Here is a 14,334-nt window from a genome sequence, read left to right as displayed (position 1 = left end):
CAAGTGAGGTTTGAAAGGGGTGGTGTGTATGCAGATCTTACCTCCACTTATGAAAGTAGATAGATGATTTCCGATAGACGAATGGTGGTTCGACGAATTAGCATTAGTCGGATCAAATATTTTATTACTCTCTCTGTTTCAATTTAAGTGATACTTTTCACTTTTCGAGATTTAAACTGCATGAACTTTGACCAACAATTTAAGACATTTAAAAAGTTGCAACTTATAGTACTTTTCAAATATATAAATTTTTATCTTAATATATTAAGTTAATCTAATCCAATATACCTTCAAACTTTAGTTAAATTAACTTCCAAAAAGCGAAAAGTATCACGTGAATTAAGACCTAGTGAATAGCACACTAGTACTCCCTCCGGATAAAAAAATGTTCACTTGGCCTTTTTTTCTTGAGTAAAAAAAAAGTATTCACTTATTAAATCAAGAAATAATTAAACTTATTTTTTCAGATTTGCCCCTATTAAATATTATGTGATCAAATCTCAATGCGTATTTAATTAGGAATAGTTTAGTCACTTCCTATCCCCTTCGTAGCTACCCCCACCCCAACTATACCTTACATTCCACTTCATAGTCCCAAAAAGTCAAGAAAATCAAAGCATCAATCTTGCCTCTACTTCAACCATAGTCTTCTTCAATTCATCCACATACCCCCGCCAATCTCGCTACCCCCACCCCCACCCCCACCCCACCACCATGCAATCACCATAGCTTTCTTTTCTTATGTACAAAAAAACCAACATTATCTCTCTCCCATATTACACACCATGTCTCCTTTCCCCTTCCCCTTCTTCATCATCATCATCTTCTTTTTTCTCCCTTCTTCCACTTCCACTCACTACCCTTACAGTAAGTAACCATAATTTACATTACTAGCACTTCCTTAATCTTCTTGCATTTTTAGCCCAACTTATTTTAACTAACTAACTCTTTTTTTTTTTTTTTTTTTTTAACAGATTACTCCTTACATATAGATTGTGGCTCACTTTCAAATTCAACTGATATCTTCAACACTACATGGTTATCCGACCGTTACTTTACTAACGGCGTTACTTCCGTTGTATCTGAACCACTTAACTTCAAACACTCACAAGAAAAAAACCTCCGTTATTTCCCCATTTCTTCCGGTAAAAAAAACTGTTACGTAATCCCTAATTTACCCTCAGGACGTTATAACCTCCGTACATTTACTGTTTACGATAATTACGACGGTAAATCACATTCACCGTCATTTGATGTTTCCGTTGAGGGTAATATCGTCTTTCAATGGAGATCACCTTGGGATGAAAGTATCTCACGCGCTGGCGCGTACTCTGATCTGTTTTTTACTGTGGATGATGACGTGGCTGATGTTTGTTTTTACAGTATTGCTACTGATTCACCGGTTATTGCTTCATTACAAATTACTCAAATTGATCCGAGTTCTTATTTAGTTAATGATACTTCAATTTTAGTTAATTATGGTAGGTTTTCATCCGGGTCGGGTCAATGGGGACCCGGGTTTACTAATGATGCGGATCGGTTTGCCCGGTCGTGGCAAGCGGATAAGGAATTTAGGGTTTCGGGGAAGGTAAATGGAGCTAAGATTAAATCAATTACTGCAATTAAAAATGTGGTAAATGTAGATAAAGAGCCTAATTATTTCCCTATGAAATTGTATCAAAGTGCAGTTACTGTAATTGGTGAAGGGGGTGAATATTTGGAGTATATTTTACCCGTCGACGCGAAATTGGATTATTTGTTATGGTTTCATTTTGCTGAGATTGATGTTAGTGTGAATAAAGAAGGTAAAAGGGTGTTTGATGTTATGGTAAATGGTGAAAATGTGAGTAGAGTTGATATTTTTAAGGAAGTTGGGAGTTTTGCAGCTTATGATTTTAAGTATGTTGTTAAGAATTTGAGTAGTACTGAGTTGAATGTAAGGCTCGAGCCGGTTGTTGGTGCACCCGTGATTTGTGGGCTCGAGAATTATGCGATTATTCCAGCTGATCTCAAGACTCTACCTCAACAAGGTATGATGAGAATTAATTTATTTCCGAGAATTCGTTGCAGTTGTGTGTTATTGGTAATTCAGTTAGGGGTCGTTTGGATTAGTTATGCAAGTATTAGTAATACTTGAATTAGTTATTCTATTTGATATCCTGCATAAAAAAAATACATTAGATTCCTCATTACTTATACATGTATTAGTTATGCGGAAAAGAAAAGCATGAACCAAACATTGTATTAGCAATGTTATGTTTTATGTGGAAAAGAGAAAAACCAACCAAACATTGTAGTATAATTATGCTAGATTATATGTTGAGATTTTCCCCCATTTTGAAACAAAACAATGTATAAAGTTATGCTAATTTTAATACATGGATAACTCCTCTAACACCAGCAACGAAACGACCCCTTAGTTGTGGAATTCCTTTGGTATAATTTTAACTTGTTGTTTTTACATGTGTTTGCAGTTGTTGCTATGAAAGCATTGAAGGAGTCGCTTAGAGTTCCGGATAGAATGGGATGGAATGGTGACCCTTGTGCTCCTACTACTTGGGATGCTTGGGAAGGTGTTACATGTCATTCCAATAAGAACGGATCGCTTGTGATCTCCCAAATGTAAGTGGTTCTTTTTTGTCTTCCGTACGTGGATACATGTAGGTTAAATGATGACTGGAGAATATGTAAGCTAATAGTTATCTTGTTGCATTTTAGTTGCTATGTATAAAATTCAGCACACCAGGTACGGTGTTCGGTTACCAGTTCACAATCCTGCATAACTAATACATGTATATGTTATGAGACAATCTATGTATATTATTTTGTGCAGGGTAGAAGATGAAATTATTAATATACGAATAACTAAATCCTGCATAACTAATCTCTGCATTTCTAATACTTGCGTAACTCTAACCAACAACCAAATGACCCCTAAGTGTCTAGCCTGCTTGAGATGTTTGGATATCTTGATTGAGGCCATAACTTTACTGCTAGCTCAGTCCATCTCACAATTTGATTCCGGGCACATAATAACATGTGGTTGTAAGCATGGCATAGGTGAGATAATAACAATGTATAAAGTGGTTATATGTGTGTCGATAACATTAGGGCGAGGTAGAAAACTTATGTAGAAGATTGAGAACCGAAGCCATATCTTACTTCTAGTTGTAATACAGAGTTGCAGAGCAAAATTAGAAGTGGAAGGAGTTGTTTGGAGCAGCTATCTTGCCCAAGTAAATCACCTATATCTCTGTTCTGAGCAATGAAACATAGAATAAGATGTTTCAAAACATTGTTTCGAATTATGCTTAAGAACCCAATTCCATGAAAAATTATCTTTGAAATTCCGAGGTGATACATTTAGGTTGGGATGTCAATTCATCTTAATGAAGCATGGAAAGAAGCATCATGGAACTACATCACATTTCACATCCATTAGTACACGAGCGCTTAGAAACCACCATGGCTGGATCGTTAAAGTGTGAAATTTCCATTGCTCCAGCTTCTCTAAGACAGGATTCGCCCTTCATATCCTACTAATCTCACTTCTAACTTGACAAATAATATAATTATTAATTTCAATTTTTGTATCAAAGAAGGAAAGAAAACAATGTTTTCCATAACAAATATCCCCTTAATATTCTGTTGTTTAATTCATGGTGATAACTTAAGCAGCACATGTATATCTTTCTTGATTCTTTTAGTTTTATCTTTCAGAGATCTTGGAAGCCAAGGCTTAAAGGGATATATCAGCGACCAAATTGGGCTCTTGTCTAATTTGGTAAGCTTGTAAGTATCAACTTTCAATTTCTTACCTCTTTAATAATTTGTCTCTTAGATACCTGAATTTCACATGTTGTTACTCCTGTATAGTATCTAGACTTACTCACTTACCGGTCCTAATAAAATGATTAAATAGGTATTCGACAAGAAATGGTTACACCATGAAAGCATACTAGTATTTTCTTATGCTCATTATGGTTCCCTGATGAATAATTCTTTGATTGGGTCATTTCAGTTGCACCAATTTCTTTTCTGCACTTCCATTGTTTGTTAATGGTGCTAATTTGATCTTCACTATAGTCATTCTACCTTCTCTTACTTTTTTGCCTTGCAGGAACTTAAGTTCTAATTCATTGGGAGGTTCTTTACCGTGGGGATTGGGTCAGAAGTCCCTCGTGAAACTGTAAGACCAGATATCTTTTTTTGCTTGAAATAGTCTGCTGTTTTGCATATTATAACTATGAGTTTTATCGAGTCCGACATACATAAATTGTTGAATGTTATTGGAGTCCTGAATACACGGGTCCTTCCAGATTTTTCTGATCCACTCATTTGCTACTAGCTTAACAACTGACCTCTTGTAAATTCCTTTTATTCCTCAGTCCTTTTTTTAAGGTCCTTAATCCTTGGGCCTTAGCTTGATGTTTTGGTTAATTAACTTAACAATGCCACCTTTTAAAGTCTGAAGTTTGACCTTTTGTGCAGGGATTTGTCAAATAACAAGTTTACTGGACCCCTACCAGATAGTCTAGCTTCTTCCACCTTGCAGATTATGTAAGCTCCATTCTTGTTCACCTTGATAATCTTTTCATGGATTTATCATTGCATATTTCACTTTTTGTGAGGTACCTGTTGCTTATGTCATGATTACCATAGAAAGCAATTAAAGTATTTGGGTTATAAATCACTTGGATTCATTTAGATGAAAGGAATTTATCTTGTTATATTTACCTTCTGCTTAGTTCTAACAGTTGCACTGTAATTTGCTCAGGTTTTTGAATGGTAATGAACTAGAAGGTAAAGTGCCAGAGGAACTTCTCTCCATTGGGGTCCATGGTGGAGCTATTGAGTATGTCATGCTCTAATTTCTGGCTAAAGTTTCTTCCTTTAGTAGATTTTTAGTTTTCGAATCTGTGCTTCCACTGAACAAACAAGACAGATTCAATGAATAGTGTGCCTCTTCTGCTAATGTCATTAGTGCATGAATTGAGATGCTTCCTTCTGTTAATTTCTGGTTTAGGTTGTTAGAAGTATCTTATGGCAAAAATGGTTTTAAATTGGAGATTACCTTTGTTTCCTGACCAATAAAAATAACTTTGTTGGGTCATCTAGACCCACTAAAGGTCCTTGGCCGTCTCTAAAAGCTTGGGACAAGTATTTTACAGAAAACAATGCAATCATGTGATATTTGGTGGTCATTTAGACGATAGTTGCCTTTGCAAAGTTCACTTATAATAACAACTACTAGTCCAGTATCCAAATAGCGCCTTTGAGGCTTTATATGAAAGACGATGTCGTTCTCCATATAGTTGGTTCGAACCCAGGGCGACGAAGTTGTTTGATCTATATTTGGTTCAACATGCATTGGAAAAGGTGAAATTGCCCTCCCAGCGTCTTGAACAACTTAGATTAGATCATGGTTTCGGACAAACTGAGTGATGAGGGAGTGACACACAGAAATGGGATGATGAGGTTGTGGAAGAGGGGCAAAGTTAGTCCAGGGTTTATTTACCCTCGTGAGATATTGAAACAGGTTGGTGCAGTGGCTTATAGACTTGCTTTGCCATTCGAGTTGTCAGCTGGATATTCTATTTTTCATGTTTCTGTCTCTATGCTCAGGGAGTACGTACATACATGACTTTGTTCATGCTCATCCCGGCTCAGTCAATTCAGGAAGATGAGGATTTGTCTTGAAAGTTTTACCAATGAAAGGAGTGATGAAATTCTGGAAGAGGGCAAGCTTGGCCTAAGGTTTATTTACCCACATGAGATACTAAACAGGTCGGTATAGACTTGCTTTGCCACCAGAGTTTTCAGTTGGACACCTTATGTTTCATGTGTATATGCTTGGGAAGTACATGCGCGATTCCACTCACATTTACCCCCATTCAGTTTCGGTAGATGGGGACTGAGGTCTCAGTAGTCATAATGGATAGACAAATTTGCAAATTGAGATTGAATAGTGTCGCATCAGTCAAAGTACTAAGGGGAAACTATCCTACTGCGGAGGCACTTTGGACTTCGAGCAAGGTATGCACAAAAAGTGTCTGCAGTTGTTTGATGCTCCAGGAATGATACGTTCGAGAATGAATGTTATTTTAGGTAGAGAAGAATATAATAGCACAAAATTAGAAAGGCTACTTTTGTCATTTATATTCGGAAACAGTCTATCTCCACCAGCCCCACTATGCGGGACTACACTGGGTATGTTGTTGTTGTAGTCTATCTCCACCAGGTAGGGGTTAGGTCTGCGTACACTCTACCCTCCACCATGTGGGAATACGTTGGGTATGTTGTTGTTTTTGTTACTTATGCCATTTAGCCTAAAAAAACGAAACGGATATAAGTGGGCCAAAGCCATTAGGTATACAATATAAGAAAGCTACAGAAGCTATATAAAGTGAACACAAATGTGACTTCATAGAAGCTATCAAATGTAAGAGAAGGATATTGAAATGGATGATTTCTTTTTGTGTATCCAAGTTTGGTAGACAGAGTTACCCGGTAACTGTGCAGGTGGGAGGTAGCAGGTAGGCGCGCACAAGCTGGCCCGGACACCACAATTATGAGGTAAAAAAGGTAGTTCTGGGATGCTTGTCCTCACACAAAGCGGTACCAATATCTTTCACTTTAATAGGTTAAATGGTAGGATTGAGTCGATTGACCAGAATGAATATTGTTGGGATGGCTAATGTTGCATCAAAGTTTGTTATGTTCTGAATGAAATAACTCAGTGGTTGGCAACGGCTAGTCTAGTTGATAGTCTATCCTATGTATTCATAATCGTCAATTTATTTCTGGACATGTTACCTTATGTTAAGTAGAGGAACATGGTCATATAGGATTCATATAGCCAACCCCAATTTGTTTGAGATTTGAGGCATAGCTAACTTGTTATTACCCAGCTTTTAGAAATCCAGACTGCTAAGCAAAAGCTAAGCTGAGGGGTTCTCTTATCAGCAAATGAGCCATATGCCTCAAGCTGTGCGAGTGCCTTTAGACCTAGTTTTTCTTAATAGATAAACTATAATTATTATTTAGAAATTAAGAGGAGGGAAAAAGATGGAGAAAGCAGAACAAAATATTTATGAGATGGAAGACTTCTGGTTTGAAAGGTCAGAGAGAAGGGAGAGGAGGTTGAGAGATGGCTAGTACTGCTATTCTTCACAATTAGGGCTTTTGCTGCAGGCATGCCTTACTTTTAATGTAATGAATGATAAATTACAGGCTTAAGATAACCAAATGACTCATGTAAAATTTAAGAACAAAAAGATTAAATTTGAGTTCCAAAAAACATACACCCTACTGACCTTAGCGTAAAGGTGGTAAAATCCGCCTTAGCTTAAAATCTCCTAAAGGTGAGCTGTGAGGTGTGTCTCAACTGCGCCTTTATAATTGTCTTAATCTTTGGATCTCTTATATTTATGTAACACTGTTTGGGTATTTAGGAAACTTAAGAATCCAGTTATTATAGTTGCTTTTAGAGTTGAATTTTATACGAAAAGGAGTTGCTGTTGAGTTTCTTCAGAGAGTTACTCGATAGGAGAATTTTCATATAAAGGAGTTAAGTTGAATTCTTGAAAGTTGTAAAGGTGCATAAAGGGAGAAGAAGTTATTCCAATGTTTTGGGGCTTATAAAATAAACGGAATTACTAAAGTTTTTATCTGAGTCCCTGAGGAGTGAGTTAAGTTTAGATGATTAATCAAATTGAGCCTTCATTTATACTAAAGTTGGAATTCTGTTACCAGTTTGGTGACATCAATTTCAGGAATAAATTCTATGTGGAAAAGACCCATTATTGCTTTAGAATATTTTTGCGGTTACAGTTCTTGTGTGTCCTAAATATGAAGCGCAAGAACATAACACAATTGTACCTTCTGGGGGGGAGAAGAAACTGCTGTTGCTTATTCAACTCCTTTATCCTCTTAAGTTCCCTTCAGGAATTGTAAAGCAAAAACAATCAGGTTACTTTAAGCTTTGAGTTCTTCTGGAAAATAAATATAATATTATAGAACTATTATCATGGTGGAATCCCCAGTGTTTTCTGTTCTTTTGATAAAATATTTGTAGAAGTTAATATTTTGTTTCTTCCTTCATGTACTAGCCTTTTCACTGATTTCTAATAGAAAGCATTTTACTACCACAGCCTCTCTGGTAATAAAGGGTTGTGTGGTGGACCTACTTTGCCGGATTGTCCGCTATTTTGGAGTAAAAATGGTCTCTCTACCGCTGGTAAAGTTGCAATTGGAATATCATGTCTAGTATTTACTTCCGTGGTATTGTTGGTGGCATACATTTGCTACAAGAAGAGGCAGAATGATTATGACTTTGCTCTGCCACACGAGATGATGTGTAAGTGGCTTCTCGGAGATTACAACATGTTATACTTTCCGTAGTTTCTTTGCATTTCTTTTATCTGCATTGAAGAAAGTACTTTACTGTTAACTGATAATATAACCATAGCATTCTTATAATATCATAGCTGTAGATTGCTTATAGTATACTTATATTATATGTGCCCCATATTTGGATCTTTATCTGCCTAACTTATTTTGAAAAGATCCAAACCTAGCCAATAGGTGGCTTTTCGTAACTATACTCTGGTAATATTTTTTTCTTGTTTACGACTGATGATACAACTTTAAGTTGGTTTTGTGAGGTATGAGATGTGAAGCTTTATGAATCATCATATTCTGAGAGAAGTACACATCATCAACTTTTTACCTGCTATTAAAATCTTCTAATAGCAAGTTCACAAGTATCAATATTTATGTCCGGTGCCTGTAATCTAGTACTCCGTCTTTTTCTAATCAAATTTGTTGTTTCGAGTTATCGAAATTAAACTCAAAACTGTTTGATTTATTTTCTTAACATGACGCTATGTATTTTCCTGTTGGATATGGTGGACGATAGTTACTTTACTTTCTATCTATGTTGCTCGGACTCTCCAAAACTGTTGCTGCAGCCGTAATCCCAAAAAATGCACCATGGTTGGAGGATCCGATACGCACCAGTTGATATTTTCAAAGAGTCCGAGCAACATAGCTTTATATTGTAGTTTGAATTTTCAGTTGCACTGTTGTCTATTCTGATTGTGAACTAATCTCTACACCTTCGGAAATTCATCTCAACAGCATTAGCTGCAAAGAGGAATAGGTACCACCGGCAAAAATCGCTGATGACTCTAGAAATGGAGAGCCAACATGCCAAAGGATTTATACCAACATACAATGCAACATGACATAGCTTGTACTTGTGGAAAGTGAATGTGAATTTTGATGGAGTTCCACTTGCCAAATAGAGACATATAGAGGACCTTGAGATTGTGCAAAATACAAGGTGCTGAGGAAAAGGAGTTTAGAAATGGGCACCAGTGCCTTAAATTGATGTTGACTAAACGAGTTGTGTTGTGTCCCTAAAGGGGTCTGTAGAATTCAGATTTGTTTTTGTAGAGTTCAATGTATGCCAATTTGTTAATGAAAATCCACCAAACAGATAAGGCAAATGCCTCCATTGTATCATACCCAATTTTGGGCATTTGACAAACATATTTGATTATGACTCTGAAACTTGTAATGCACATAGAGATAGAGACCTTTTCCTTGTTTGATTACATAATTGACATTATTGTGTACTGATATTGACCTTACAATACTTATTTATAGATCAATGTTTGACTCGTAAAATAGGAATGCTTCCAAATGTTCAAGATTAATGAGGAATTGTCATTAAGCAGAATTACTCCTCATAGTTTGATTGGTCTCTCTGTTGCTTCATTTGCTCTGTGTACTGTTATTTTGCCATCTTATTTTCTTGCAAGCCTGCTTTGATTTCTTCTTTTCTTTTGAACTGAGGGTTTTATCGGAAACAACCTCTCTACTCATAAAGGTAGGGGTAAGGTTTGCGTACATCCTACCACCCAGGATCCCATATGTGGGATTACATTGGGTATGTTGTTTTTGTTGTTGGATTGGTCTTGTTTTCAAAAAAATCTACCAGTGTCTCGAAATGACCAAAATTTTGGTGAACAACTTGTTTTGTACATACACTTTCCTTTGTTGTTTTGTGGGGACTTCCAATTTCAGGCTGATCCTTAGATCAAAAAGATTGTGAAGTTTGCTCATCACATGAATCATTAATTAGCTAGGTTTGTCGAAGGCAGAGAAGTGTCTTGAGATGAGATTGCATAAAACGAATATTTATAACATTTACTATTTTTCTGATTTGTTTTTTCGTGGAATGGGTCGAAATCAAAATGAACAATCAGAAAAATAATTTTTCCCCTCCTTTCTTCGTAGATTATTTGTCCCGAGACACTTGTATTAAAAGCTCAATGTGCAAATTTGATGAAATCTATTTTCTAACTGCTTCCTTTCTTATGCTAAAGTTAATCTTTAGAAAGTTTATTAACTCTTTCAATTATTGACAAAGGGACAATGCCAGAAGGGTAGGAATCAAAGTTAGTAGACAAATTAAAAGTTTGTGATACAAAATTCATTAACATTGGTTATAGAAAATATAACAAGATTTTGAACCCATAGTCTGTAATTCTAAAGGTGGGAATCTTCATGGTTTCCCTTTTGAGTACATCAATATCAGCGATTTAAACAGGTCAAGTGCATGCATCTAAGCTAGTTGATGAATTATAGAGAGAACTTCTTTTTCCCTTAACCGAGTGGGCTAAACTTCACATTTTCAAATCATTTTTAGAGTGGATTTTCCTTCTTTTGGGGTGGTCTTTAATTTTTGTCTTTCGCTTAAAAATAGTGGCCGAAAATACTTCGAAGCTCTGGGTTCAAACCCCCGCTCAGTAAAAACAAAAACAAAAAAAAAAAAAAAATCCGCAAGGCAAGGCTGTTGCAAAAAGTCTGCCTTATGGGGCATACTTTGCCTTAAAGCATAGCTAAGTCTGCCTTATAAGGCGAAGTCTTCCGTCTCCGGCAGACTTTTAATAATACTTTAACGCAGACTTTTAGTTATACAAGACAAAATTTGCTGTCTCCGACATAGATTCTATGTAACTTCGCCCGAAAACGCATAGGTTCATAGAAACCTATGCCTTGCGAAATTATTATTATTTTTGACTTTGCTAGATTTTCAACCCAGAACATCGGGGTATTTTCGGTCATCTTTTTAAGCGAAGGACAAAAATTAAAGACCAGTCCGTATGAAGACAATCGTGCAAATTGCCCTTTTAAAATCAGTTGGATGATTTATTTTTAAATCCACTGGGCTAACATGAGACTATGGGCTCATTTGCACTTTTACGCCTATTTTGTGTTGGTTTTTAATTTTAATCCTCAGGATAAATAATTTTCGCGGGGCATAAATTTATAATATTCACAAGTTATGCCGGGACCTTTAAAGAACTTATGCTTTGCTAGACATAAGTTCAATTTGAAGGGAAAAAATAATAAACCAGGCCATTTGTAGGACAAACCATGCAATTTCTTCTTTAAAGAATGATTATAACTAAAGCTGTCAATATGTAAGTAGGGTTGAGCTGAGATTTCTTTGGCCCATCTAGAAGTGAGGCTCAAAAGCCCAGCCTCTCTTGGCCCACCGACCTAAAAAATTGGGCTGAGGCCAGAAAGGAATAATAAATTAATTAATTTTAAAAAAAGTATAAGTAATTAAACGAAAAGATAATAAGTAATGAGAAAAAAGAATGTACTTACTATTAAGTAGTAATTAGAAATTGGAGTAATACTTTTTAGTCGTAGAATTTATATTATGTTTAATTTATTTTGAACGTGATCTGAATTAGTGATTATAAATAATAATTTATATTTGTTCTCTTGAATTTTTTCTTCTATGATATGGATTTGCGCAAGAATGAGTGATAGAAATTCTATTTCATATTGCAAAAGTTTCATGTTCAAATTTACAAAAAAATCACTTAAAAAATATTATTTCGAAAGACAAAAAAAAAACTTAAAGGGCAAGCCCGTCCTAGCCCACGGCCCGCTTAGGGCTGTGTTGGGCTACCATTTTGTAGGCCCTTCAATTAAAAGGGCAAGCCCGTCCTAGCTCATTTAATTATTTGGCCCATTTTGACACCTCTAGACTTATAACTTGTTATAACCAGGTAAATCGAATTGATTATGTAAATTTATTTCCATAAGCATATGTAACTTAAATCTGTTAGTAACTTTTACCTGGCTCTTTATAACACTCAATATCACTAGTCACTTGTCATTTCTCGATATTTTGGTGGAAAAAATATACAAACAATGAATGAAAATGGCCATGAATTCTCTCTCTCTTTCAGTTCCTTTCAAACCTACTCATTATTTTTTTGTCTTCTGTTTTTTATTCCAACTGTGCCCATTTGGAAGAAAACAACGTGTGAGAGGGTGGTATAAGACTTGTCATTTGGACAGTTTCAGATGAGATCATTATTCTATTGATTAAGACTTCACCTAACAAATACCATGGCCATGGTATTATACGATGCATGTGAACCATAATAACAATAATATAAACTATGGTCACATTCATAGGGTTGCGATAGAGCTTTGACCCCCAACAAACACTCAATAAAAATCCAAGTTGATAATACCTTTAACAAACACTAAATCGGTTATCCACAATTGTCTAGTAAATAATCATTTTCTAATTATTATTCTTGCAACTTATGGACTTCTTAGATTACCCTCTGAAAATCTCTTTTGAGCAAACAGAAAATCCTACGAGAAAACATTTCTATGGTCTAATCTTTCTCGTAAATTATTGCAAACATTATATAATAGTCTAATGTTTTGTCTGTAAGGTTGAGCAGTCTATGATCAAATAGACTTGAGTCTAAAGTTGTTTGGAAGAGTAAGTTTCCAAATACTATATTTGTACAACTTTTAAAAATAGGGACAACATCTAAATTGTGGTATAAAAAAGAGATATTTGCATAAATCTAGTACTAAATATAATTACTTTCTTATCCTTTTGAGTGATTTTTTCAATCCACTTTTTATAATTATAATTATCAATATCCTTTTGTTTCTTTTTGTTGCTTAAGAATTCAAATCCAAAAACTTAACATTGAAGAACAGGGTTATATGCAATTTGGAAATTGAAAAATAGAATAATCATACATAGTGTCAGAATCTATGTGTTGTGGTCTGCTGTTAAGAATGCTTTAAGATTTATTTAATTAAGCTTTTGCTTACTTAAAGAAGTGAACTTGATATGTCGTCGACGATCAGATTACCGCATCAAATTGTTTATAAAATATTATTAACTCAATCACGTGGCTTCAATTCATATTTTAATGTATATAAAATTAATTTGAAAAAAGTGTTCGAAATAATAATTGTAATATGTTGTAAGAACCGACGAAAATAATATATACTCTGTAATAATCAAAATGTTTATTGATGAATCAAGGGACCTATTCTTTTTCAAAGTCCAAAAAGTCTAATATCAGCTATCACAAGATTATATTCACGCCAGTACAAATATATTAAACAATACATAGTACATTTACAAAAAGAACAATTAAAAATCAACCCTGCCACATAAGCAAATATTATTATAAAACAATAAGTTGAATTAAACCACATAGATATTCAACAGATTAGATAGACGTTTTCAATTCTAGGGACGAAGTGGAATTTAGTTAGATTCAGAAACCTAGGGAATAATAATAACGACGACGACAACAACAATAATCGCCATGACCCAAATTTATGGTACACACATTTAAATTCGATGATTGCATAATCTGAGGAAAATTCGTTAAGTTTGTTGGGCCAATAATGTGATGCCCATGACATGCACGGAGCTCGTCAGGGAGGGGGGGGGGGGGGGTTGTAACAAAGTAGGGCTTATAGGTTTCTAGGCCGGTAAATTTCTAAAGAAGTGCACATGAAATTTTAAATAGATGAATCTCACACCAGAGTAAGAGAAGAAAATGAAAAGCTTTATAAATCATAACACAAATTCATCACATGATATGTGCACTTCTAGGCTCAATAATAGCGAAGCCTAAGAGACAAATTTGCTAGTTCTATTACCCCAAAGCAGACTATACATACGTGTTACGAGCTTGGACTATGACAGAGGGTAATAGCAATAATAATGATTAATAACAGAAAAATGATGGAAAACGCGTAGTGAGTTTTCAAAGTCTCTTCAGTCCACTCTTTTATCTGAATCCAGACGTTATAAATTTAACTATATGGTAGTGCTACTATTATAATCTTTTGGCATTTTCTTGACTTCATTGACCTCGTTAAATGTAACCAAAAAAATAAAAAGTAAAACGAAGTCTCCTCTTTTTCTAAGAAGCTCCAAATATTTTCGATGACTTTGGTGACTTAGAGCCTGTT

At 35.2% G+C, this 14,334-nt stretch overlaps 1 protein-coding gene across 1 annotated transcript; it reads left to right on the top strand.

Moving 5' to 3' along the window:
- Window positions 1-680: 680 nt before the first annotated feature.
- On the top strand, window positions 681-9,693 carry LOC132641824 (receptor-like protein 4). Its single transcript, XM_060358916.1, has 9 exons — window positions 681-867; window positions 975-2,030; window positions 2,475-2,622; window positions 3,721-3,792; window positions 4,121-4,189; window positions 4,492-4,560; window positions 4,778-4,855; window positions 8,154-8,359; window positions 9,142-9,693. The coding sequence occupies exons 1-9, from the start codon at window positions 786-788 to the stop codon at window positions 9,246-9,248; spliced, it is 1,887 nt and encodes a 628-aa protein (XP_060214899.1). The 5' UTR covers window positions 681-785; the 3' UTR covers window positions 9,249-9,693.
- The last annotated feature ends 4,641 nt before the right edge of the window (window positions 9,694-14,334 follow it).

This window comes from Lycium barbarum, chromosome 5, assembly GCF_019175385.1.
Source record: "Lycium barbarum isolate Lr01 chromosome 5, ASM1917538v2, whole genome shotgun sequence".
NCBI lineage: Eukaryota > Viridiplantae > Streptophyta > Magnoliopsida > Solanales > Solanaceae > Lycium > Lycium barbarum.
Note: the sequence above shows the minus strand (reverse complement) of the source record. Positions and strands in the feature narration are given on the sequence as shown.

Excerpts from the sequence above, each read along its gene's own strand:
- LOC132641824 (XM_060358916.1), top strand. The coding sequence starts at position 786 with ATGTCTCCTTTCCCCTTCCCCTTCTTCATCATCATCATCTTCTTTTTT. Across the intron at positions 2,031-2,474 it reads CAAGACTCTACCTCAACAAG|TTGTTGCTATGAAAGCATTG; the intron begins GTATGATGAGAA and ends ATGTGTTTGCAG. Across the intron at positions 4,190-4,491 it reads CAGAAGTCCCTCGTGAAACT|GGATTTGTCAAATAACAAGT; the intron begins GTAAGACCAGAT and ends CCTTTTGTGCAG.